Below are 27,964 nucleotides of genomic sequence, written 5' to 3'. Positions count from 1 at the left end.
AGTTATTTTTAGTGAGGTTTTTTTGGTGGTTTCTCAAGCAGACAGTCATTCAGTCACTACCTCCCTGCCACTGTACTCGTACAGTAGTAGCACTATTATTATGGAGCTTCATTTACTCAATCTTTTGGGGTTTCGACTGATGTCGCAGTAAGAGAAGAGCTCTTGCAGAACAATGCCGAAACTCCATATGTCTGACTTGTGGGAGAATTTCAGTTCTGAAATGGATTCAGGTGCATACCTGAACAGAGCAGGACACGTAACAAACAAGTTGAAACAAAACATTAATGAAAAGTTAAAAAAACACATGACTCAGTTTAAAAACAAACAAACAATGCATATGTCAACAATTAATCATTCAGAGACCAGAAAAATGTATGAAGGTTGTTAACTGCTCTGATACTCTTTCAGCTAACAGGGAGTGTTCTCAGAACTTTGGCAAGTTTCTCCCCAAGAAACTTGTTTTGAATCAAGTTATGTGATCTTCAAAAATGTTCTCCAAATGATAGCACAAAAACATTTATACATCTTTCATGGAAAGTTTTTTTCCTAATTTTTATTAGTTATTATTTCCTTCTATTTTTTAAATGTCGCTACTCGTTTCAGAATGTTCTGAGAACGTTCATAAGTAACATTCCCATAATGTTTGCAAAATGATCGAATTAAATGTTTTCTTTAACATTCGCATAACATTCGCTTTTCTGAAAATAAAAGAAACCAATCGGCCCATTTTCATGATCTTGTCTATAGGTCTACACAAACAATACCCAGCTGAAAACAGATTAAAAATGACTGTAAAACAATACAAGGATTAGAAACTGTTCAATTTGAAACATTAAAATATGATACATTTGTTTACCCAAAAATAAAAACACACAACCAGCATTTGAGTAAAAAAATAAATAAAAAATAACCCAGCACATAGGTAAAATTATTAAAAACAACCCAATAAAATGACCCAAAAGGCTGAACCCAGCATTTGTAATAAAAAAAAACCAATCATTATACAAAATCTAGGCATTAAACTGCCATAATTTTAAAAGACAATATCTCTGCTTGCATTGAACTTTCAGCATCGTAACTTTGCAGATCGTTTATGCTCAAACAGGAACATTACGCACTAATTAAAGTCAAAAAAGTGAAATCACAATACCCTTTTAAAGAGATTACTAGTATAAACTTTCATTGAAATAAAATGGAAAGGAAGGGAATCTCATTATACAAGAAATGTTTTTCTCTAATTCACATTGGCCTCAATTAATGGCACCCTTTTATTCAATACTTTTTGCAACCTTCTTTTGCCAGTTTAACAGCTCTGAGTTTTCTCCTATAGATGGTTTCAACGGCAACAACATAAACAAACATTACTGCGCATGCACACTTTTGTGGCCCTAACTTAACTACCGGTAGACTTCCAAATAGAATAGCGTAATTTATATACATGTTGCTGCTGATTGGGCTGACATTTTTGACACACCCACCAAACAAGAGAAACCGTACTCAACCCCTGCCTTGTCCAAATACCCCCACTTGCGGTCATGGCCACTTGAGAGCGTGTGCGCGGGACAGGAAGTAAGTGTGCAAGACTGTCCAAGTTCTTAAAAACACCAAAGCGCACTGCCCTTAATGAACAATAAATCAACACTATCTCGAATACCGCTCCGGAGCTGTATTCTAGGCTTAGTGTATCCCATCATGCATCATGTTTTGGAAATAAATGGCAAGACTTTTTGCCAAGATCGCCAGAGGTCACAGAAACTTTTCCAATGTAAGTTAAATATTAATAATAATTAGATATTACATATAGTTTGGTAGTAAAACAAAGTCCTACAGTACATGTTTTATTGGTGCAAAGGTGAGTAGCCTATATTTATTTTGTACATCATTTGCAACCGCTTTTTATCACTTAATTAGAAGCACCAGAAATTAAATTGTGTCATCTGTTATAGGGACAACTGAACAGACATTTGAAGGGTTATTTTAAAATGCAAAGTATTGAAAATAAAAATTAAAACTCCATAAACGCTTGTGTTTTAACACTATAAGTGTGTCTCATCAGGTGATGAAAATTTGTACACACACTTGTGGTCTTCATCCTCACTTGTCTAAATGAATCTGGTGGCGGTCAGGTGGTTGAGTTGTAGCTCATTCACCAAATGCAAAAACAACAATCCCCTAAACTTAAACAATTTACCCGTTGCACACCGTTTCTAGGAAACATGTCGTTCAAACCGAAACCATAGCAAAACGGTGCACACTGGTTTGAGCTTGAACTTGCCCCAGGACTGCACTAGGCGGTTTAGCAAATCACAACACACTGGGCGAGCAAACCAATCTTAGCCCAATGCATTTTTCTGAGGGAGGGGCTTCATAAAACCAGGAAATTATCAGAGCGTTTATCGGAGAAGGGACAGAGCAGAGCAGTGTAGAATAAAGGTAAATTATGTGAAAATAATGTTTTATAAATGAACCATTAACTCATGTTAGATTGCATCCCATAAACACAGTCAAGCCTGAAAAAAAAAAAAACACTCAACCATCCCTTTAAACTCACACAAAAGAATGAAAGAATCATGTAAAACTCAGTAAACTTGAGACTATGACTTGTGACATTAGAACAAAACATATATTGACTAAATTGAACACTAAATTGAACAAAACTTTCCTATATGTTTTATTCGAATTGATTAAACATTTTCTTTTAATTAATGTTTGTATTAAAGTTTAATGAAAAAATTGTCACATTTTTAAAAAGTAGGTGATTGTGTTCTATGCAAATGTATGTATTAATATAGAAACAAAATGATTAGGTTAATCACTGTCTGTCACCATCATTTTAATTTATGAAGACACTGATGAATGGTACACTACAAAAAATCTTAGGCTTTTGGTTTTATTGTTCATAAAAAAAAAGCAAATAATGTTAAATTCTATCTAAATTAATTCTCAATTTGAATACATTTTATATACAACAAAATAAACTTAACATGAAATAAATATACTTTTTTGGCAGTTTTGTATTTCCTACAGGGCAAAGGAAAGAAAAACATGAAATGAAAACAAACGTTTCTAAGCAGTTGTACACATCTTAATGTTTGTTTGTTTACATATTTTTTTCAGAATAGGTCCAGATAGATTAAAGCCTATATGAGATCCCTGCACTGGATGGCCAATTTCAGATTTTCAAAATACAAAATGCTTTATTTGTATTTAAATAATTTTTTTCCACACAGTATTTTTTATTTTTAAATACATTTACATGGATTTATGCCCATTTCTGAACAGATATAACTTTTTATTTTAATAATGTATTAGTAAATGTAAAAAATAAAAATAAAAAAAAAATTATGAATAAATCTTTCAAAGTATTTTTCACTGTTCAAGTTAATAATGTAGTTAACTAATGTAACTTTATTGTAAATAAACCAAAAGTCTTGATGTCTGAAAAATGGTTCATGTTTATTTGTCAACTACCAAGTTACAGTGCAAAGAAAGCAACCAATAGGCCCATTTTCATGATCTTGCCTGACTTCACAAACCCAAAATACCCAGCTGAGAACAGAGTAAAAATGATTTATGATTTTTATCAAGGAATATGGTTAAACAGGTAGTGCTAGCTCTGTAAATGAATGGGCAAATATACAAGCTGATCTACTGCAACTACGGTTATGTTTTTGAAAGAAGCAAAACACTGAAAAAGCTACTGTAATATGTCCTAAAATACTCAAATATATATCAAATATACATATGTTGAAAATACAGTGATCTGTTAAGGGTAACTCTGATTTTACCCCTTACAGCCCTCTCTCTCATCTAACCAGACTATTCTCAATCAGGTCCTGTAGAGAGGAGAAGCTTGGTCTATCCTCACTGTTGAACTCCCAACACTGCATCATAATACTGTGCACCTGAAAAGAAGAAAAAAAATAACCTTATATCAGTAAATTTTTACAATTACTTTACCTAATGTTTATGAGATACTTAAGGTAACATTCTTGGTGCATGAACTTGCTTTCTTTGTACAATGGAACTCAATTCAATTGGTTTGATCCATAGAAAAGCAATTAAATAGAAATCTGTTTTTTTTTTTCACCTTTGGTGGACACTGAGATGGAGCCGGTAACCTCCAGTTATCCTTGAGAAGATTAAGAAGATGGATAGCCATGGACGGACTGTGGACATAACTTCCTATATTCTGGATACACAACTGCATCAAAGGATTTACAATAAAGCAGGTTTAACAAATGAAATGTTTTGGAACAACAGAAATTGAGTCAATGATGACAGAATAGTTATTTTTAGTGAGGTTCTTTTTTTTGGTGGTTTCTCAAGGAGACAGTCATTCAGTCACTACCTCCCTGCCACTGTACTCGTACAGTAGTAGTATTATTATTATGGAGCTTTATTTACTCTTTTGGGGTTTCGACTGATGTTGCGTGCAGAACAATGCTGAAACTCCACATGTCTGACTTGTGGGAGAATTTCAGTTCTGAATAGGATTCAGGTGCATACCTGAACTGAGCAGGACACAAAACATTAATGACGAGTTAAAAAAACACATGACTCAGTTTAAAAACAAACAAACAATGCATATGTCAACAATTAATAATTCAGAGACCAGAAAAATGTATGAAGGTTTTTAATTGCTCTGATACTCTTTCAGCTAACAGGGAGTGTTCTCAGAACTTTGGCAAGTTTCTCCTCAAGTTATGTGACCGTCAATAATGTTCTCCAAATGATAGCACAAAAACATTTATACATCTTTCATGGAAAGTTTTTTTCCTATTTTTTTTTTAGTTATTATTTCCTTCTATTTTTTAAATGTCGCTACTCGTTTCAGAATGTTCTGAGAACATTCATAACTAATGTTCCCATAATGTTTGCAAAATGATCGAATTAAATGTTTCCTTTAACATTCGCATAACATTCGCTTTTCTGAAAATAAAAGAAACCAATCGGCCCATTTTCATGATCTTGTCTATAGGTCTACACAAACAATACCCAGCTGAAAACAGATTAAAAATGACTGTAAAACAATACAAGGATTAGAAGCTGGTCAATTTGAAACATTAAAATATGATACATTTGTTTTCATATTATATTTGTTATTTTTCCAGCATTTGAGTAAAAAAAAAAAAAAAAAAAAAAAAACAGCACGTAGGTAAAAATATTAAGACAACCTAATAAAATGACCCAACAGGCTGAACCCAGCATTTGGGTTAAAAAAATAACCCAGCATTTTTTAGAGTCTAGGCATTAAACTGCCATAATTTTAAAAGACAATATCTCTGCTTGCATTGAACTTTCAGCATCGTAACTTTGCAGATCGTTTATGCTCAAACAGGAACATTACGCACTAATTGAAGTCAAAAAAGTGAAATTACAATACCATTTTAAAGAGAATACTAGTATAACTTTTCATTGAAGTAAAATGGAAAGGAAGAGAAATCTCATTATAAAAAGAAATGTTTTTTTCTCTCTAATTCACATTGGCCTCAATTAATGGCACCCCTTTTATTCAATACTTTTTGCAACCTTCTTTTGCCAGTTTAACAGCTCTGAGTTTTCTCCTATAGATGGTTTCAACGGCAACAACATAAACAAAAATTACTGAGCATGCATGCTTTTGTGGCTCTAACTTAACTACCGGTAGACTTCTAAATAGAATAGCGTGGTTTATATACATGTTGCTGCTGATTGGGCTGACATTTTTGACACAGCCACCAAACAAGAGAAAACGTAACTCAAACCCCTGCCTTGTCCAAATACCCACACTTGTGGTCTTGGCCACTTGAGAGCGTGTGTGCGCGACAGAAAATAAGTGTGCAAGACTGTCCAAGTTCTTAAAACACCAAAGTGCAGTGCCCTTAACGCACACTAAATCCACACTAGCTCGAATACCACTCCAGAGCAGTATTCAAGGCTTAGTGTATCCCATCATGCATCATGTTCTGGAAATAAATGGCGAGACTTTTTGCCAAGATCGCAAGAGGTCACGGAAACCTTTCCAATGTAAGTTAAATTTTAATAATAATTCGATTTTACATATAATTTGGTAGTAAAACAAAGTACTACGTGTTTTATAGGTGCAAAGGTGAGTATATTTATTTTGTACATCATTTGCAATCCGCTTTTGCTATCACTTAATTAGAACCACCAGAAATTAAATTGTCATATGTTATAGGAACTACTGAACAGACATTTATAAGTTTATTTTCAAAATGCAAAGTGTTGAAAATAAAATGCGTTTTTACAACACTAAAAGTGTGTCCCATCAGGTAATGAAAAGTTGTACACACACTTGTGGTCTTCATCATCACTTGAACACTTGGGCCAAATACAGGAAATATGTCATAGAAGTAGTCAAGTGATCAAGTGCAAAGACTGCAAGTGTGGGTATTTGGACAAGGCACCCGTTGCACACCGTTTCTAGGAAACATGTCGTTCAAACCGAAACCATAGCAAAATGGTGCACACCGGTTTGAGCTTGAACTTGCCCCAGGACTGCACTAGGCGGTTTAGCGAATCACAACACACTGTGCCAGCTAACCAGTCTTAGCCCAATGCATATTTCTGAGGGAGGGGCTTCATAAAACCAGGAAATTATCAGAGCATTTATCGGAGAAGGGACAGAGCAGAGCAGTGTAAAATAAAGGTATGTTTTATAAAAAATGTTTTATAAACAAAGCATTAACTCATGTTAGATTGCACCCCATAAACACAGTCAAGCCTGGAAAAAAAACAAAAACAAAAAAAAAACACACTCAACCATCCCTTTAAACCTACACAAAAGAATGAAAGAATCATGTAAAACTCAGTAAACTTGACACTATGACTTGTGACATTAGAACAAAACATACATTGTCATTGACTAAATTGAACACTAACTTGAACAAAGCTTTCCTATATGTTTATTTGAATTGATTAAACATTTTCTTTGAATTAATGTTTGTATTAAAGTTTAATGAAAATGTTGTCACATTTTTAAAAAGTAGGTGATTGTGTTCTATGCAAATGTATGTATTAATATAGAAACAAAATGATTTGGGTAATCACTGTCTGTCACCATCGTTTTAATTTATGAAGACACTGATGAATGGTACACTACAAAAAATCTTAGGCTTTTGGTTTTATTGTTCATAAAAAAAAAGCAAATAATGTTAAATTCTATCTAAATTAATTCTCAATTTAAATTTTAGGTAAACTTTCTCATTTGAATACATTTTATAGACAACAAAATAAACTTAACGAAATAAATATACGTATTTCCTACAGGTCAAGGGAAAGGAAAACATGAAATGAAAACAAATGTTTCTAAGCAGTTGTACACATCTAAATGTTTGTTTGTTTATTTTTTTATTTATTTTTCAGAATAGGTCCAGATAGATTTAAGCCTATATGAGATCCCTGCACTGGATGGCCAATTTCACATTTTCAAAATACAAAATGCTATATTTGTATTTAAATATTATTTTTCCACACAGTATTTTTTATTTTTATTTTAAATACATTTACATGTATTTATGCCCATTTCTGAACAGATATAACTTTTTATTTTAATAATGTATTAGTAAATGTAAAAAAACCAAAACAAAAAAAAAACATTATGAATAAATCTTTCAAAGTATTTTTCACTGTTCAAGTTAATAATGTAGTTAACTAATGAAACTTTATTGTAAATAAACCTAAAGTCTTGATGTTTGAAAAATGGTTCATGTTTATTTGTCAACTACCAAGTTACAGTGCAAAGAAAGCAACCAATAGGCCCATTTTCATGATCTTGCCTGACTACACAAACCCAAAATACCCAGCTGAGAACAGAGTAAAAATGATTTATGATTTTTATCAAGTAATACGGTTAAACAGGTAGTGCTAGCTCTGTAAATGTATGGGCAAATATACAAGCTGATCTACTGCAACTACGGTTATGTTTTTGAAAGAAGCAAAACACTGAAAAGGCTACTGTAATACAGTAAGTGCTAAAATACTCAAATATATCAAATATACATATGTTGAAAATACAGTGATCTGTTAAGGGTAACTCTGATTTTACCCCTTACAGCCCTCTCTCTCATCTAACAGACTATTCTCAATCAGGTCCTGTAGAGAGGAGAAGCTTGGTCTATCCTCACTGTTGAACTCCCAACACTGCATCATAATACTGTGCACCTGGAAAATAAATAAAAAAAAATTAAATAAAAAATAAACCTTATATCAGTCAATTTTTACAATTACTTTACCTAATGTTTATGAGGTGCTTAAGGTAACATGCTTGGTGCATGAACTTGCTTTCTTTGTACAATGGAACTCAATTCAATTTGATTGATCCATAGAAAAGCAATTAAATAGAAATCTGTTTTTATTTTCACCTTTGGTGGACACTGAGATGGAGCCGGTAACCTCCAGTTATCCTTGAGAAGATTAAGAAGATGGATAGCCATGGACGGACTCTGGACATAACTTCCTATCTTCTGGATACACAACTGCATCAAAGGATTTACAATAAAGCAGGTTTAACAAATGAAATGTTTTGGAACAACAGAAATTGAGTCAACGATGACAGAATAGTAATTTTTAGTGAGGTTTTTTTTGGTGGTTTCTCAAGGAGACAGTCATTCAGTCACTACCTCCCTGCCACTGTACTCGTACAGTAGTAGTATTATTATTATGGAGCTTCATTTACTCACTCTTTTGGGGTTTCGACTGATGTCGCAGTAAGAGAAGAGCTCGTGCAGAACAATGCCAAAACTCCATATGTCTGACTTGTGGGAGAATTTCAGTTCTGAAATGGATTCAGGTGCGTACCTGAACAAGTTAAAAAAAAAACATGACTCAGTTTAAAAACAAACAAAAAATGCATATGTCTACAATTAATCATTTAGAGACCAGAAAAAAGGTCATGTCATTAAATCTATAATGTATAAAGGTTGTTAATTGCTCTGATACTCTTTCAGCTAACAGGGAGTGTTCTCAGAACTTTGGCAAGTTTCTCCCCAAGTTATGTGATCTTCAATAATGTTCTCCAAATGATAGCACAAAAACATTTATACATCTTTCATGGAAAGTTTTTTTCCTAATTTTTTTAAATGTCGCTACCCGTTCCCATAATGTTTGCAAAATGATCAAATTAAATATTTTCCTTTAACTTTTGTTTTTCTGAAAATAAAAGAAATCAATCGGCCCATTTTCATGATCTTGTCTATAGGTCTACACAAACTCACAATACCCAGGTGAAAACAGATTAAAGGATTAGATACTGGTCAATTTGAAATATTAAAATATGATACATTTTTCATATTATATTTGTTATTTTTATTCTGACTGATATTTAAATATATGCGTGACTCTCTCTTTCTCTCTCTTTTATTTATGCTGCTAAGTTCACACCCTGTGTGACAAAAAAAATTGCTTTTTTAAGAAACTGTTTAACCACAATGGAAATTTAGAGGACATAAAAAGCATCCAGACACACCTTATGTTTATCTGTTGTTTGGTGACAGATCAATTCAGTTTCAAGTGTCATTAAACATGACATAAACAAGAAAAAAACATTTCTAAAACTTTTTAAATCTGGAAATTTTGTGCGTTCAGAAAACATTCACAGATAACCTTTTAATAACTTTAAGGGAATGTTAGCCAAACGTTCTTAGAACCTATTTTGTTAGCTGGGTTGTTGGTTTGTATGAAATGTTCACTGCTGGGTGAAATGCACACTTGTGTTGTCTGCCTGAACTCCCAAGAGCTCATTACCAGAAAACAGGGCTTTCTCCTGGCTGCGTGACACGGTAGTACTCTTTATCCACTGGAATGATCTTCGTAAGCCCAAAATCAGCTATTTTCACCAGAGTGTCGCTGGCGACTAGGATATTGCGAGCAGCTAGATCACGGTGAACATAACGCATGCTTTGCAAGTACTCCATACCCTACAAAAGAATGTTACAGTGCTGTTTAGGTGTGTAAGGTTCCACAAACAAATTAATAAACTGATTAGAAAAAGGATTGCGTGAGCTCTCTAGTGCTGGTTAGTCTGTTTGTACCTTACAGATCTGTGAGGCAAAGAGCAACAGTCTTCGGGTGCACACGTTCTGTCTGTGCTTCTCCATATATCCGATCAAACTGCCGTACGGAAGATATTCCATCACCAGTTTTGTGCTGAGTCGACCTGTGAGGAGTTCAAAAGCAAGGATTATTGGCTTTTCATAGGTGTTTTACACATATTTCACTCATACTTTGTATTTTTTTTGTTTTTTAGGGTTAAAGAAAATGTCTGTGAACTTCCTGCCTTTTTCCATTTTTCTACAGACTTTTTCTTACAGAATGCGTGCTGATTGGAAATTGATTGGTTATCATAAAAAGTAGACTGACCTGTGCTGTAGCAGATGCCCTTGTATTTGACAATATAGTCACAGTGCAGGGAGCTGATGGTCTGGATCTCTCTCTGGAAGTCTGTCACAGTGGCCTGTTTGTTTGACTGAAGTTCCTTAACAGCTACAAGATCTCCAGTGTTATCACCCCACGGATCATAACGACAAAGCTCAACACTGCCGAAGTTACCCTAAACACGCAGTTAAGACCTTCATTTTTCTCTCGCCATTTTTTGATTGGAAATCAATAGTTGCACCAATAATCATCACATTTAGTTATGAAAGCGAGGTTGAATTATGAAATAGCAAAGTGCATCATATTTTAAATGAAAATTGAAAAAACTGCAACTAATCCATAAAGTTAAGAAAACACTTATAATTGTAAAGGTATTATCAGATTCTCTGCACTTTTGACGTTGTTGTACCTTTCCCAGAATAGAGATGAATCGCAGGTATCTCTCTTCAAAAACATCCTGTTGTTGCTTTTTGAACATGTTTGGTCTTTTCCAGAAACCATCACTCTTGGGAAGTGTGCCAGTTGCATGAAGAATCTCATAATCTACAGAATGAAGTTTAGAACTGCAATGATGGGTGATCATATGGTTCCCATATATTTTAGGACAAATCTAGCCAAGATGTATAAATCTATATATATATCTTAAAAAAAAAAAAAAAAAAAAAAATATATATATATATATATATATATATATATATATAAAAATAAATGTTTATTAAATGAATTTTTAAATTGCATAATAATACAAAAATAAAGCATTTATTTAATAAATAAAGCAAATTAATAACATAATATTTTAATGTATTACTTAAATGTCAAACATTAGTAAAAAACACATACTAATACATTATTATGTATTAAATATTATATTACAATTTTTACGTTTTACATTTAATACTTGTATTAATTATAAAAAAATTTAATAATTCATATTTATTATATAAGAGATGCATATAACCAACAAATAAATAAAAAAAAGTGAAAAATAATAATAATACGTTTAAAACATGTATTTAATAACATAAATTACATATTTAACATTGTAATATTGTAAAAAATAAAATAAAATAATAAACTGAGGAATAACTGAAGAATTGACAGAAACTGAACTGAACTGAAACTTCCTCAAGGGGGCGCTAACTGGCCTTATAAACCAAGCCACACTATTTTTTTCTGTCAAGAATGGGATCTGAACCAAGCAGATAGCAAACACCTGTGTGTTACCTGAAGTGATGAGGCTGTTTAATTGGCGGATGATGCTTCTGCAGGACGGTCTGAGCTCAGGCTGGTACTGCATACACTGAGCGATCAGGTCGGCCAGCTCAGTCCACTCCAGTGCAGGCAGGTTTGAGAAATGCTCATAAAACTGCTGCTTCTGGATTCAAACAAGGACAGCAGCTGTTTAGTACCACAGTACCATGGAGGAGTCACAATTCTTGAGTATATGCGTAACAATTTGGCCTTTTATCCAGAATGTATAACATCCTTTACAGTTAATTTATGTTTGTGTATTCAAGGTGTACTCATGTGAGGTATCTGTACTTGTATGAGGTCCTGGCCTTGCAGCGGAGCTTCTCCATTATTGAAAATCTCCCACAACGTTGTCCCAAAACTCCACTTGTCACACTCCAGTTCAATCTCAAGTGTGTCCAGTACCTCCGGAGCCACCCATGGGATTCTGTCTAACACCACTGGGTTCACAGAAATGTGCACTTTAATACATTACACATAATCATGTTATTGTGTATTATAATCCATAATAAAAGCTAAATAAAGAATTTATTATTTCTCTGTCAAGAGTTCTTTTAGAAGTACAAATGATTCTAGAAGTTATCAGATACTCTTGTAAAACTGGTTTCATGCTCATCTGATCAATATAATTACCGTCTTTGCCCAGCAAGGCCATGCTGGTGCCAGGGTCACTCAGTTTAATGAAGGGCGAGTTATCAGAGGAAGGGTCTCCCTCTCTGGCCAACAGCAGATTCTTTGCACAAATATTCCCATGTGCAATATTCTTCTCCTCCTGTATATGGTAGACAAAAGAAAATCAACTTTTTAACTACTACTGAACTTTAGAAACGAGGGATGGGATGCATCCCCTCAAATATTTAGTACAGAAATCAATCAATCAATCTGAGCTTTTAACTAAAATATTATTGATTCTGCAACTTTTTGGTTCAAATATTTGGTGTTTTATTTATTGTTATTATTATTTTTAAAGAGTTTAAAATTAGTAAAGACTTCTCAAATCTAAAATCCATTTTTAATAATTTTTTACTTTTGAATTTTCTATTATCAAAGAATCCTGAAAAATGTTCAAAATCACAATTTCCGCAAAAAATTTTTAAACAATTAAAAAAATGAAAAAACAAATCAATGAATACTGGAGTAATTATAATAATATTTTACAATATCAAAAAATCAAAAACTTAAAATTAAAAGAAAAAAAAATCTTACTGACACTAAACTTTTGAATAGTCGTGTATATTGTATCTCATATTGTAGGGGCTTGTTCTCATTTGCACCGATATTAAATGTCTAGCTGAAATCAAAAAGATTGATAACTGATAAATGTTCATTCTCAAAAATCTATTTATAGATTATTTAAAATAAAAACATAAATATATAGATAAAACTAACTAAAGCACTACAACCAATATTGTCAATTTTATATCAATGTTGTGATTCTTCAGTGAATTAAAAATGATTGGATGACGAATCATTTTGATATTTGGTAAAAACTTGTATTTATTATGATAGGACCATGTAAATCTTTCAATCATTGCTGTAATCCAGCGCTACTTCTTTAAATTAGCACTAGATTATTAAAAAAGTAATCCAAAATCAACATGTAGGAGGATATTGACTCATCTTCAATATTGACTCAGTAAATTAAAACATAACAGTTACAGCCCTAATATAGTTCTGTATTTCGTAATTAGCAGCCAATTTATCATGCATGAATATTTCTCACCAGGAAGTTGAGAGCACAGGCCAGTTGTTTGGCCACGTCTAATTTCCAGCTGACCGACACAGACATGCTCTTCTTCAGGTACAGGTCCAGTGCGCCGTGCTTCACAAACTCCTGCACCATGATGTCTGTGGGGGTTAGAGGAGGACACACTTTACTGACATGACTGTATTCACAGGCACTTTGACAGGCAACCAGCATCACCAATGACCCTCTAGACCCACTCAGAGTTCAAGAAGATTCAAAGAGCTGAGGTCATGACACAGACTTGTAATCGCTTTCTTAGGGTTTGCCCTCTTGTGTTTAGACTTTGATAAAAGAGTGTTTGTTAAGAGTGCTTTTACAAGTGTAAAACACTTACTTTTGGATTTGTGCACACTGATGCCATATACCAGGAGAAGGTGCTTGTGGGAAATTTGACTCATCAAACTGGCCGCCTCAAAAAAAGACAAAAACAGCAGTAAGAACATCATTTATCACATGGCTAAAAATATTCTTCTCTTCAGTCAAAGAACACTAGCGCATTTATTACATGTCATTGTTGAATATTTTTGTTAAATCTCTCATTTATTAAAACTACAGTATTCTGAATCAAACCGAACATGGTCATGGATTGGCATGTAATGGGAAATGCAATATTCTCTATGCCAAAATCCACATTTGGTATTGTCTTTTTATTGCATATAACATATTCTGCATACGTTTCATGATTGAAAACGCACCTCCCAGCAGTTTTTATGGTTTGCATCCAGGACCTTCAGAAGAACCTCTGTGGTGTGTGTCACTCCGTCTCGCTGGTCTGTCTTACTGCCTCTAAAGATATGCGTGAAGGAACCTTGCCCTAAGCTTTCCTTCTGTTAAGAGATAGAAATTAAGTTTGCTTTTAGTCAGTGTTTACAGTCTGAAAATAATAAATAAAAATAAATTGTTTTATGCCCTTAAAGTATTGGTGACGACTTCAACAGTAATAAAAATATGTGTAAACTCTTTTTAAAAATGTATAACTGTACCCAGGTGAGGTCCTCGTGTTTAATCATGTGGAACTGCATGTGGCTTGGTTTGTGTCTCTGTAACATGGGGGAACTGGGCATCTCAGTCATACTGCTGTTACGAAGGATGATCATGTTGGTAAGTTCTGCAAGAAAGACAAAAAATGGCACAATAAAAAGCCTAAAAAATTCTACAATTTTTAAAATATGTATTCTGGTGATGTTATTTACTTATTTTGTCCAAATGATTATTTTAGATTTTATTAAATCTGATATGTATACAAATATGTAAAAATAGCATGAAATAGCTAATAATTTCAATAAATAATAATCATTTCAAATTATTGTTTTAGATTATGCAATTTATTTTATTAACCCTATTTATAAATGTGTAAATATGTAACAAATAGCACACTAAAAAGTTTTTATTTATTTATTAAAAGTTATTTTTTAATGATTATTTTAGATTATTTATGCAATTTAGTTTATTAAATATGATATGTATAAAATATGAAAAATAGCAAGAAACTGCACAATAAAAATAAAACACTTTAATACAATTTTTTGAAGTTATTTTTCCCCAAATTATAATTTTAATCATTTAATATTTATTTATCATTATTCTGGTGATGTTATTTACATATTTTGTCCAAATGATTATTTTAGATTATTTATGCAATTTATTTTATTAAATCTGATATGTATAAAAATGTTAAAATAGCATGAAATAGCTAATAATTTCAATTAATAATAATCATTTCAAATTATTGTTTTAGGTTATTTATGCACAAAAAAAAAAAAAAAAATTAACAAATAGCACGATAAAAAAATTCATAATGAAGTTATTTCCCCCCAAATTATAATTTTAAATCATTTATTATTTCACTTATTAAATATGTTATGTATAAAAATATGTACAAATGATTGAAATAATAATATGAAGTGAACTCTGCTTTTTATAAATGATAAACATTAAGATCCAAAAAGCAAATGTTGCACAAAAATGTTCTACCTTTTGGTCTGGGTGGGCAGCACTTGCCCAGCGTGACGGGGATGTCTGACATGAGAAGAGTACTGTGCTGATAGAAATCTGTGAGCTGTTTTAGACTACAGAATGAGTTGTGGATCCCAGCCAGGCTATACTTCTCGTTTTTCTCTATCAGACAGTCCTTGTAATCCACCCCTAGATGAGTCTGTTAGAACATCCAGAAGTTAAGAAATATAACAACAGAGACTAGTCATTTACAAATTTAATCTGTGAAACTAAAGAAAGATCATGCTGGAGTTGAGTCAAAATTCACATTGTAAAAATACTAAGAAGTAATATACAGGAAGTAGCTCTTCATGAATCAGATTTAAAGCTTATTATGAGTCATGTGTGTTTTTTTTTTTAGTTACTTCCTGTTAGTTGAAACCCAAAGGCTGGTGTCTGTATGAGTCCAGCAAGGTTGGTACCTGTATGCAAACAGTGAGGAAGTACTTGTCAAAGTCCTTGGGACTGTGACGTAACAGGAACATCCCATTTTTGGCTCCGGCTTTCTTAAGCTTGTGCACCGCAAATTCTGACCTTTAGTAAACACACAACAAAATTGTGGTCATTACTTAGTAATTTCCTTTCTAATTGTACGATATGATAAAATATGAAACTGTGTAGTACGTGATCGGGCCATGGCAGTAATTCTGTATGTCCTCCAGCAAGCTTGGCGGGGCCACTTCTGTGCAGAAATAGTGAGTCGAATCTGTAGTCAATCTAAAATACCCATCAACCAGAGAGACAAACGAAAGAGCCTCAGTTAGGGTGTGAAACTCAGCCTCCTATTGGTGGAAAGAGAAACAAAATACACAATTTTAGATAAACTGCTATATAATGTAGAACTCAACAAAAAGGAAAAGCTTGAATTTATCATACTTTCATAATATCAAACCCTGGTTAATCAAATGAGTCACTACCACTTATACTATCTCTGAGGAAGATTACTTTTCTAATGTGTTTATGTATTAATACTCTAAAAAATATTACATTTATGCAATGCCACTACCATGCACTGGTCGTCCTGGCGTGTGAGAGTCACCACCCTTCCTTCCAGGGGCATCTGCTCTTGAGAAAGACGCTTAATACTAATGTCTGTGATCTGGGGGAAATCACAAAACGTCTGCCATTCCTGCGAACGTATACCAGAGGAGTCCAGTAAATAACAGAGAGCAAATCTACTATACATAGCCTACACTGCTGTTTAAAAGCCTGGGATCTGTAAGAGTTTTTAACATTTTTGAAAGTGTCTTATGGTCATCAATAATATTTGTTAAAATAATACAGTAAAAATTTTAAAATTGTAAAACGACTGTTTTCTGTTTTAATATATTGAAAATGTAATTTATTCCTCTGATGGCAAAGCTACATTTTCAGCATCATTACTCCAGTCTTTAGTGTTACATGATTCTTCAGAAAACATTCTAATATGCTGATTTGATGCTCAAGGAACATTTCTTCTTATCAATGTTGAAAACAGCTTTGCTGCTTAATATTAATATGTGGAAACCATATAATACATTTTCTTCAAGATTATCATTAACAATAGGAAGTTCAAAAGAACAGCATTTACTTGAAATATAAATACAAATCTTTTGTAACACTATAATTGTCTTTAGAGTAACTTTTGATCAATTTAATGCATCCTTGCTGAATAAAAATAATAAATTCTTTGAAAACAAAAAAGAAAGAAAAAATCGCGCTTACCCCAAACTTTTAAACACTCTGACGAAGTTTAAAAGCATCAAAAATAGTTAAAATAAACAAGGCCGCTTAAAAATTTATTCATTCAGCAACGGCCTGCTGGTGCTCTGTTTGGAACTCATTTTATTTATTTTTTTTGGCGGCGCAAAAATAAACATGGTCATCTTTAACTGGAAAATCTAAGTGACGCAAAATTAACTTTTTGTTTACTGAACATTTGTATAAAGTTCTACCTGGCTCTCTTTGGTCTGTATCTGAATCCCTCCCTCTCCAGACACTCGCACGGCTTTGACCCTTTGCTGCTCGCTCTGCTCTAACCATCCAGAGTGATGCAAAGGAAAGCTTTCTGAGCCATAATTGGGCTCCAGAACACTCAGCTCCATCAGGTACTTGAGCTTCAGGCTGCGTTCACCCGCTGAGCATCTGCCCAGCTTCTTTAAGAAACGCTTCAGCGTTTTTCGGATCTGATACCGCGCTAGGCGGCTCATACGCTGTATATCTTGTCTGTGGGTCTCTGGGAGGCAGGACTTGTAGCTGGAATTGGATTTTTTTATATGGTTAATGAAGTTTGAATGTTTAAAATGTGTTGAATTTACAGAAAATCTCTGTATATCTCTATCCATCCATTTATATGAGACCTTTTCAGTTTCTCATGTTGTATTTCTCATACCTTGTTGTATTGCAGATCTCACCAAGGCTCTGGTTTCTCTCTTTGGCCATACGCCACAGATCTAACACTGCCATTCCCAAACATTCCTGCTGCAAACTCAAAGCAGGAGAAATCCCACCACGTCCAGACACAAAATCACTGCGGGACTGAAACAGAAATACAGATGGGAAGGTAAATGATTCTGACCAGTTGAGTCAGCATATTTATGGGACCTTAATTATTAGAATCATATCAATAGTTTACTATACATTAGAAGGACAGAGGCACATAATCCTGAATGTTCTTTTTACATTAATTCATGGCTTTCAAAATAATGTTCAGTTGTCTCTTGAGAAGGCGATGACAGATTATTGTCTGTATACCTGAGCAAAAAGATAGTCAATGACGCAGTAGTCCAGCACAGCACAGATTCGTCCTCTGCTGAGGCTAAAGCGGTACGATGCTTTGGACCCTTGACCGAACCAGCTTGAGAAGAAAAACTAAACAAACAGAAAAAAAGCTTTACAATTACAGAAAATTTTCCATTTCCAGTTGTTTATATTTTAAATCAAACTTTTTACTTTCTCAGTATTTAATCTGTCCACTAGCAATTATTTTACTGTTATTTGTATACTATTATATTATTTATTTTATTTTAGTGTTTATTTTAATTTTTAGAAATGATCTTATTTCAGTTACTAAAACTGAATTTGAATAATTTATTTTTTTATTATCAATAACAATGCAATGGCAAACAATGCACATCAGTCCATCACAGAAGATTTCTGTAATTTTTACAAATAAAACATATTGTTTTTGATGATATTCTGTAGTGCAAATGACAGTAATGGAAATTGCATTGGCCTCCTTTGTATTGTTAAGTTTAATTAAATATAGTATTTTGTGTATCCTAAATACAAACAATTAAATAATATTTTCATAATTTGTTGCGTCATTTGATGAAATGTCTGGAAAAATATGTACAGTACAATGAAAATATTCTATTATTGTGTGTCATTTTTCACAAAGTGTTATGCAACTTAGATTTTTCTTTATTTCTTAATGCATTATGTAACGCACTTATCTTATATATGCTCTTTACTTACACTGTTGTTTTCCTGGTAAGCAAGTATACAAACTTTAAAAAATACTTTATTAGGGCCAACGTTTTTGTTTGTGATGGAAATGACATCACAGTTGATATAAACACTAATATAAGTAATTTTCAAAACACAAATATTGGAATTTCAGATAGTGATAATTCACTTTAGTTTAAAATTTAGAGTTTATGATTATTTAACTTTTTTATTATCATTGTTTTAAAAACATAATATGATAAATTTACTTTAAAGGGATAGTTCTCCCAAAAATGAAAATATGATGTTTATCTGCTTACCCCGGGGCATCCAAGATGTAGGTGACTTTGTTTCTTCAGTAGAACACAAACATTTTTAACATAAACCGCTGCAGTCTATCAGTCTTATAATGTAAGTGAATGGGAATCACGGCTAAAACATACAATAAAAAAAAAAAAAACATATACAAACAAAACCAAATTAAACCATGCAACCTGTGACGATACATTGATGTGTAAAGACACAAAACGATCGGTCTGTGCAAGAAACTGAACAGTATTTATATATATTTTTTTTTACCTCTGATGCACTACAATGCCTTACTGTCTGAACCTGACTGTCTGAAGTGCGGATTGCAGACCTATCTCTCAAATGGACCATTGACACTCTATCTAGAATCTCAATTGGGAGTGTCAATGGTCAGTTTGAGAGATAGGTTGCAGTAATGTACTTATAAGTCTGCGATCTTCTTGATAAAGCAAGAAGAAGACGCCGCAGGAGCAGGCTGTCCCGAGGACGCCTCAGTACCAGGGGGCAAGGAAGTCGACCGGAAGTTGAAGTCGGCCGCGTGCCGCCATCTTGTAGCAGAACTTCACTTGCGTTAGCATCCCATTGACTCCCATTCATTTTTGCGTCACTTTGACAGCGAATAACTTTACATCTGAGGCGTTTAAAGACTCCATTTGTCCATTATTTATTTCTAAAGATACACGACAATGTATAAAGGGCTCCATTACCTTCTATGTTACATTATGGCCCCATAGAAACAGTTTTTGTAAAAAATAGGGCTAACGATTGCGTCATAACCACTCGACTCTCTGTCGCACAGTACAGAAATTACCGTACAGACAGGAGGAGAAGCTCGCAGGCAATCGGTGGAGACGTCAAGAGATATGGCGTACTGGCGTTACATTTTAAAATACTATACAAAATAATTAATCAGAATACTTACTCCTGCTCACACTCACGCCAAAGAACTCCCCGCTTAAGCTCGCCGTCTCTGCAAGATTAACGATGGCAGTTTGCACGCACAGCTACTAGAAGGTTTACATCTGTCAGACAGGTTGCTGACGTCATCAAGCTTAGTTTGAGTCTGCGCGTCAGAAACAGAAGTTCTAAAAATCGCTAAAAAACGGGCTTCACTTGTCTCAATTGAGTCCCAATGGGGTCGCTGTGTCCATTTCTTTTACTGTCTATGCTCAGTACCAGGCGGGAAGGAAGTCGACCGGAAGTTGAAGTCGGCCGCGTGCCGCCATCTTGTAGCAGAACTTCACTTGCGTTAGCATCCCATTGACTCCCATTCACTTTGACAGCGAATAACTTTACATCTGAGGCGTTTAAAGACTCCATTTGTCCATTATTTATTCCTAAAGATACACGACAATGTATAAGGGCTCCATTAGCTTCTATGTTACATTATGGCCCCGTAGAAACAGTTTTTGTAAAAAAAGGCTAACGATTGCGTCATAACCACTCGACTCTCTGTCGCACAGTAGAGAAATTACCGTACAGACAGGAGGAGAAGCTCGCAGGCAATCGGGGAGACGTCAATATACCGGCCGTTACCCATAATTACTATACAAAATAATTAATCAGAATACTTACTCCTGCTCACTCACGCCAAAGAACTCCCCGCTCAAGTTCGCCGTCTCTGCAAGATTAACGACGGCAGTTTTCACGCACAGCTACTAGAAGATTTACATCTGTCAGACAGGTTGCTGACGTCATCAAGCTTAGTTTGAGTCTGCGCGTCAGAAACGGAAGTGCTAAAAATCGCTAAAAACTTGTCTCAATTGATTTCCAATTGGGTCGCTGTGTCCATTTCTTTTACTGTCTATGCTCAGTACAGTTCAGACAGTCAGCCACTGTAGTGCATCAGAGGTAAAAAAGATATAAATTCTGTTCAGTTTCTTGCACGGACAAAATCGTTTTGTGTCTTTACACATCAGTGTATCGTCACAAGCCTGCAGGGTTTAATTTGGTTTTGTTTGTGTATGTTTTTTTTTGTTTGTTTGTTTTATTGTATGTTTTAGCCGTGATTCCCATCCACTTACATTATAAGAATGATAGACTGCAGCAGTTTGTGTTAAAGGGGTCATATGATGCTATTTCAAATTTTCCTTTCTCTTTGGAGTTTTACAAGCTCTTGGTGAATAAAGAAGATCTGTAAAGTTGCAAAGACTAAAGTCTCAAATCCAAAGAGATATTCTTTATAAAAGTTGAGACTTGTCCACGCCCCCCTGAAACGGCTCGATCTAACACGCCCCCACATCTCTACGTCACTGTGTGGGAATATTTGCACAATGCCGCCCAGATGTTCACGCAAAGAAAGCACACCTTTTATTCTCGTTGTAGTATTGTTGTTGCCGCTGCCACCAATACACACAGATTCTGTGTGTTTCAAAGCGAAACCAAAACTACTTTACTTCCAAAACAAAAAGGAGGATGATATCCGCATCATCATGCCTGGTTGCTGAGGAAATACATCAACTTTGCACTGTGGATCGCAGAATGGGCTTTCACCGTGGACGTAGCAGAGTCCAGACCGGGGTCGTCACGTGGTTGCTGCAAGCACAAGGTACGCTCCTTCGTAGAATCCGCCTCAAGCTGCTCGCCTCTGCTCACTCAAGCTGGCCGCGGTTCACACTAGACCACGGCTCACTCTAGGCCTCCGGCCTCTGCTCACTCAAGGCCGCAGTGTGTGACGCTGTTTCATTGAGAAAGCGAAACCTGTCCTCAAATTGAATGGGGGCTGGGGGGATCCGGGACCCCCCATAAGGCATTAGATATTTCAGATATTTTTATTTGAGTAAAAATTATATTGACAAATGTGATTAAATTCATGCAATGGATATGGTAAATTTCGTCAATTAATTATTTACAATAATTTATATTTAGTATGTTTATGGGCTAGTTGTCATGTCTCTTTAAATTTTAAACGCCCTACCCCACGTCTAAAGACTGCTAAACACAGGACATCACTGACATGACTGCTTGATTGGCGCTGCTCCGGTGAAGCTTACTTCAGCTAAAAAATAGAGAATAATAAACCTCCACTCGCAGTCGGGAAAGAGGAAGCTTCTTACTGACTTTTTTGAGGGGTAATTTTCTCTCTCTCTCTCTCTATATATATATATATATCTTTCGACTATATTTATCAACTCCATGTTGGGGCTTTTGTAATCCTTGCGTACATTATTATTAGGCCTGGTTCTAGGGTACTAGAGATCTCGATGAAGATGAGTTACAGATTTGTAGTAATTATCATTCAGAATTATATAAAACTTTTTTTTCATGCTGCTAAGATCAATGGCCACATACACGCTGCAAAGTTTCGGTAATAACATCGGCATATAAATGCGGGATTCACTCTTGAAATAGCTATGATTGACATATTGATAGCCATAGCTAGGTCCTGAATAAAGCAGACTTTTGGACTGAAATGGTTGAATAGTCTGCTGTCTGACAGACTCACTCATAACAGTCCCTTGCCATCACCTACTGGATATAACTATATAAACTGCACTGAAATCACTGAAAAATCCCCACAACACTAACACACAGACTGACAGCCGGTTTTGTCACAGTTTATATTTTTAATATCTAATAAACTAGTTTAGTTTATTAGTTTATAATGTAATAAACTAGATTCTTGCATTTTGGAATAAACATTACTATCACAAAGTGTCAATCATCCACACTGTAAACCCTAATAAGTTCACAGAACTCAAAAAATAGTTTGTAACAGATTACACAAAAACATTTAAGTGATGTTTTTAAATGTTTTAAGTTTACATAAAATAAAAATTACATTTCCAGTTGCCTTAAATTATCTAAATATTATCTTATAAATATTGATATTTCTTAATTTACATTTAGGGAGTAAATCACTAAAAATGTTCACTATTTTTCAACACTTATAATGTGGGAAATACACTCAAATATAACTACTAATGTAGTTATCAAAAAGACTCACAATACTTGCATATTAATATTCAAACATCATGCAGTATATATAGCCTTTAAGTTTTGCTTTCCATCCTCAACCTAACCACAGGCTATACTCTTCACCACAACGGTAACACTACAAAACTAACATAACAGAAACATATGTAAATCCTAACATAACACAACATTCAAGTACTAACTTATGTCTCTCTGTGTTATTCTTGTGTAAAAACACACAAAATAGCACCTAATTTCTAACTTTATTTTCCTTGTTGGCTGATGCAATGCATGCATGCTGGGAAATTGAAAATGCAATAATTTTAAGTTCACCTCACTACAACAGCATTTTGAGTTTACAGAACTTATTTCAATTAAGTCCAATGAACTTTCATTATTATTTGAGTGAAATTAACTTTCATTTTTTAATTAATTTCACTGTTCGGTTTTACAGTGCAGTTGTTTTAGGGGAAATAATAAATACTACATTGGTAAATAATACTAGAATTATTCTGTTGGACGTACACTACTGTTCAAAATAATTTCTGTTCCCCAAGCCTGCACTGATTTGATCCAAAATACAGTAAAAACAGTAATATCATGATATATTATTACAATTTAAAATAATAATAATACAATAGTAAACCATTTTCAGCATAATTTCTCCAGTCTTCAGTGTCACATGATCCTTCAGAAATCATTCTAATATGATGATTTGCTGCTCAAGAAACATTTCTGATTATTATCCATGTTGAAAACAATTTTTTTTTTTTCAGGATTCTGTGATTAATAGAAAGTTCAAAAGAACAACATTTGTCTGAAATAGATATAATTTGTAACATACACATACACTACCGTTCAAAAGTTTTGGGTTAGTAAAAATGTAAATTATTTATTTCTTTTTGGGTCGAAAGAAATTAAAGAAATTAATCATTTTATTCAGAAAGAATGCATTAAATTGATCAAAAGTGACAGTAAATACATTTAAAATGTTACAAAAGATTATTTTTCAGATAAATGCTGTTCTTTTTAACTTTCTAGTCATCAAACAATCCTGAAAACAGTTTGTACACAACTGTTTTCACCCACTGGTTCCTGAAATCACCTTGAGAGCTGTTTTTGATAAATGAGTTGACCTTTGAGAATCTCCTGGACATGACTATGTTAAACTTATGAACTATTATAAAGACTATATCCTGTTTGCCCAGTTGTCTTGCAATCTTTGAATAATACTTAATCTCATCTTTATAGTATCATTACAGCCTGATAGCATTATTTCATCCTTTTGCTACTGTTTAAGTAATAAAAAAGGTCCTTAAACAGGTCCATTCGAAGTTACTGACTGCTCCTTTATCACTGCTTTCTGAGACATTATGAAATAATTATTCCTGTGCCACTGCTGAATCTGAATACCATTCAGTGAGTCTGAAAGCCATCTGAATATTTTTAAGGAAATTTCAATGTATTTTGATGTCACATGCTTTTACGGATCTTCAAGTGCCTTATATGTAGTCCCCTGGTGTATTTGCCATAGTTGCCCTTTTGGGTCTTCTGCTTTGTCACCCTCTAAATCCAGTATTACTTGAAGCAATCCCAAATAAAAAAAAAAACTAACCTATCTCTCTTTGTTATGCAACATAGGACTTATTATTCTTTATCAACACAAAAGCCTGTTCTTTTATGTAAGCCTGTTTTTAATAAATAGTATATAGTTATGCATATAATGATAAAATATATTGTGTTTTTAAATTGTGTATTGCAAGACTAACCCCCACACCCCCCAAAAAAAAGACTTGATTCAATTCGAGCACTGAGCAAAACTACTTTGTTTTTGCCTTCCAAAAGAAGACATGACTAGAAATCATGTTTATATCACGTTTATAATGGGTTTTATGTTCGCTCTGATTTATAATGGGTTTTATGATCGCTCTGGCCAGATGAGGCATCACAATATGTTAAGAGGCATAACATTTCCGTCACACGCTTGAGGCATTCGGCCAATCACACACAACGCGCTGGATAGCTGGCCAATCACAGCACACCTCGCTTTTCAGAGTGATGAGCCTTGTAAAAATCGACGCGTTTCAGAAGGTGGGGCATAGAGGAGAAACAATAATGTACAGTATGTGGAAAATAATGTGTTTTTTTAACCTTAAACTGCATAAACACATTTTATTACACCGGTAGCATCATATGACCCCTTTAAAAATCTCAGTTTGTGTACTCCTGAAGAAACAAAGTCACCTACATCTTATGGCGCTTTTCCACTGCGTGGTACAACTCGGCTCGGCACGGCTCAGTACAGTACGGCACTGTTCGGCTCGGCACGGTTTGCATATCCACTGCAGTTTAGTATAGCTTTAGAGTGGGTGGGATTATTAACATGTCGCCGCCTCTACTGCCACGGCTCCTAAAAAAAGCTTTTTCATTCCACGTCGCACCATCAAGCTCTCGCTGGATCCGCTCCACTGCTATCAGAGAGAGGAACATCTGTACTTCCACAACAGACAACGAAACTTTAGATGCGCTCGTTAAAAAAAATAAAAATAAATAAACCTTCAAAAAGTTTGCGCGTTCAAAACGTTCAAAAAGTGCCATTAGATGCCCTGGGGGTAAGCAGATAAACATCAAATTTTCATTTTTGGGTGAACTATCCCTTTAAGAATTATGTCTGGATCACGGGAAGGGTTAAAAACAATAAAATCTTTACAGACATTTGCAGATTAAATGAAAATTAATGGCATGAGTAGATAAATAAAGAATTCCAAATATTCAGTAAGACTAAGCTCTTTGTAAATAAAATATATGATCATTACAGCTGTTCTACCTCACTCTGTAGTGAACTTTGACATTCTCCTCGCTCTTAAACACATGAGTTGGTGGATACCAGTATGAAAGGTCCTCTGATGCCAAAGCAAACAGGTTGTGGAACACAGGGAGAATTCCTAAAGACAGAAATTTTCCATTCAGGTTGTTGTAAGGTTGGTGGAAACTCTTTTAAATGTATTTAATTATAAGACTAGAAACATAGCAGATTACTGTTTAAACTGTAATTTGTATGTTTTAGACATCCTGAATCATCTAAAAGACAGACCTCGACTTTATAAACGTTATCAGCAAACTGATGCATCATGTTGCATTTTGTTGCAAAAAAGCCTTTAAATTGTGTTTGTGTGTGACATTGTGTTAGTGTCTCACCGCTGGCTTTAGCAGCAAGTGCACACACACTCTCCGCTGTGATGTGTCTGGTGGAGATGGTGAAGGTGGTCTCTGAATTTAAACTGGGGCTGTAGTACAGGTGCACCTGCAGGGCAGAGTCACAGCTGGACTTCTGACTGCCAGCCCTTTCGCTCTTCATCAAGGGCACCTCTTCCTCTTCACTCATGATCACCAAAGCAATCTTGATTAGACAGAAAGAACTAGATCATTTCTTCTCAACAGATGGAGGTGTTCATTGACCGCTCGTAGCTCAAAATAGAATGTAATTAAAATGAGACAAAAGGTTATTCCTGAGGAAAAAAGCTAATTATTTTCATATTAGAAGCAAGTTTTAAATGGGGCTTTTTGAAACCCTTTCAACATTTACAAAAACATTATTAAGGTTTTTGGTTTGACTTTTGCTAATCTTATGACTGATTATGAATCCAATTTCCACTTTATCACACATTCTAGAAAAAAAAAAAGTTAAATTTTTTCTGCTGTGGTTTTCAGAAGCCCCAGCTATAGAAAACTGACCCCAAGCAGAAGCAATGTTTCTATTTTGCATAACAGATGAAAGCACAATTTAGAAAAGGTGTATGCACTTTGAAGGTTCAATTTTAATACTGTCAAATGAGCTTTAATTAATTCAAAAGTGAATTTGAAAGGTTTATTTGCAATTATTATTATTTTTAGACATAAACCACTAGGGTCTCTGCATGGGACCCCAAACATAAATACAACAATGTTGATTTCAACAGAACTTGATGGCTACTGTTAATAATGCACAAAGCAGAAGGTGGTAGCATTGTAATGTAAAGCAGTGGATTATTGTTAACACCAGTTCTTGGAACCGTGGTGGTCATATGCTTGATCGACGTGAGCTCATCCTTCACATGTTGACGATCTGTACTTTCCGTAACAAACTAAATCAGTGGTGTTTTCCCAGAGATTTCCAATATTAAGCCATTAAGAGTAAAGAATTTAATATACATTAAGAATTTGATGTTAAACTTGACGTTAAACAAGTTTCGTTTGGTTTGGCTAATGTCACTGGCTGTTTAGTAGTGGAACATCCCATTACAGAAATACATCTGTCAAACAAACAGACAAACACGAAACATACGCCACCACACTCACAAAATGTACATTCGTCATCACATGACTTCCACTGGCATATGCTCTGAAATGGCAGTTACATGGTATTTTTCATATTACGATTCTAATAAAGACAACTGAGAGGTGTTACCTGAAGTTATTTACGAAGAAACGTTAATAATTTGTTCATGTTGATGCGAAGAGCTGCGTAAATTTCACTCAGGCTTGGCTGTTGTGAACCTCTGGTGGGAGGGATCAAATGAGACTAGTTTCCGGCAAGAGACAAACCACAGAGGCACCTCATTTCCAGACTGCTTTAGCAAGATTAACACCACTTGATGTTTCTTTACTGGTCGGCCTCATCTAGCATCTCGGTTTCTAGACTTGTGACCAGGTCATAAATTGAACACAGGCCCACCTCTGCATATCATGAAGTGCAAGTGTTGTGTATTTATAAGTGTGTGAGAGCAAAAGAGGGAGGGTGTTTGCTGGGTTTGTTGCTTTCTTTACGTAGGAAGAGTGAAACTGTGCATTTCCCCTTCTCTTCAACTGAGCGTCAGTTATTTCATCCCCCACAGCACAAAAAAGCAGATTTTCTTCCCTTCCGCCTGACACAAACAAACAACATCTAAAACAAAATTTAATTTA

At 34.5% G+C, this 27,964-nt stretch overlaps 1 protein-coding gene and 1 long non-coding RNA gene across 3 annotated transcripts; both read right to left on the bottom strand.

Moving 5' to 3' along the window:
* Positions 1-93: 93 nt before the first annotated feature.
* Positions 94-27,817, bottom strand: jak3 (Janus kinase 3 (a protein tyrosine kinase, leukocyte)). 2 transcript variants are annotated; one of them, XM_042729465.1, is made up of 24 exons: positions 27,468-27,815; positions 26,219-26,420; positions 25,848-25,965; positions 18,104-18,221; positions 17,742-17,887; positions 17,305-17,605; positions 16,377-16,499; positions 15,995-16,152; positions 15,793-15,904; positions 15,350-15,530; positions 14,359-14,483; positions 14,071-14,202; positions 13,710-13,797; positions 13,352-13,476; positions 12,262-12,400; positions 11,920-12,068; positions 11,602-11,752; positions 10,787-10,920; positions 10,363-10,552; positions 10,035-10,159; positions 9,748-9,920; positions 8,685-8,802; positions 8,367-8,480; positions 7,691-8,166 (listed from the first exon to the last, which is right to left on the bottom strand). In XM_042729465.1, the coding sequence occupies exons 2-24, from the start codon at positions 26,403-26,405 to the stop codon at positions 8,047-8,049; spliced, it is 3,327 nt and encodes a 1,108-aa protein (XP_042585399.1). In that variant the 5' UTR covers positions 26,406-26,420; positions 27,468-27,815; the 3' UTR covers positions 7,691-8,046. The 2 variants fall into 2 exon arrangements, with proteins under 2 accessions (XP_042585400.1, XP_042585399.1); XM_042729466.1 differs by lacking the exons at positions 7,691-8,166; positions 8,367-8,480; positions 8,685-8,802 and adding an exon at positions 94-238 and having other exon boundaries at positions 27,468-27,817.
* Positions 3,440-4,470, bottom strand: LOC122138224. The gene is made up of 2 exons (XR_006155402.1): positions 4,091-4,470; positions 3,440-3,905 (listed from the first exon to the last, which is right to left on the bottom strand). It is a non-coding gene; the product is annotated as an uncharacterized LOC122138224 (long non-coding RNA).
* Positions 27,818-27,964: the final 147 nt, after the last annotated feature.

This window comes from Cyprinus carpio, chromosome B8 (genome assembly GCF_018340385.1).
Source record: "Cyprinus carpio isolate SPL01 chromosome B8, ASM1834038v1, whole genome shotgun sequence".
Taxonomy (NCBI): Eukaryota; Metazoa; Chordata; class Actinopteri; order Cypriniformes; family Cyprinidae; genus Cyprinus; species Cyprinus carpio.
The sequence above is the reverse complement of the archived record's forward strand: the minus strand, read 5'-3'. Positions and strand labels throughout refer to the sequence as shown.

Coding starts and splice junctions, on each gene's coding strand:
- jak3 (XM_042729465.1), bottom strand. CDS start 26,405: ATGAGTGAAGAGGAAGAGGTGCCCTTGATGAAGAGCGAAAGGGCTGGC. Junction 17,606..17,741: donor GAGATCTGCAATACAACAAG/GTATGAGAAATA, acceptor ATCCAATTCCAG/CTACAAGTCCTGCCTCCCAG. Junction 15,531..15,792: donor TCCTCACTGTTTGCATACAG/GTACCAACCTTG, acceptor ATGTTCTAACAG/ACTCATCTAGGGGTGGATTA.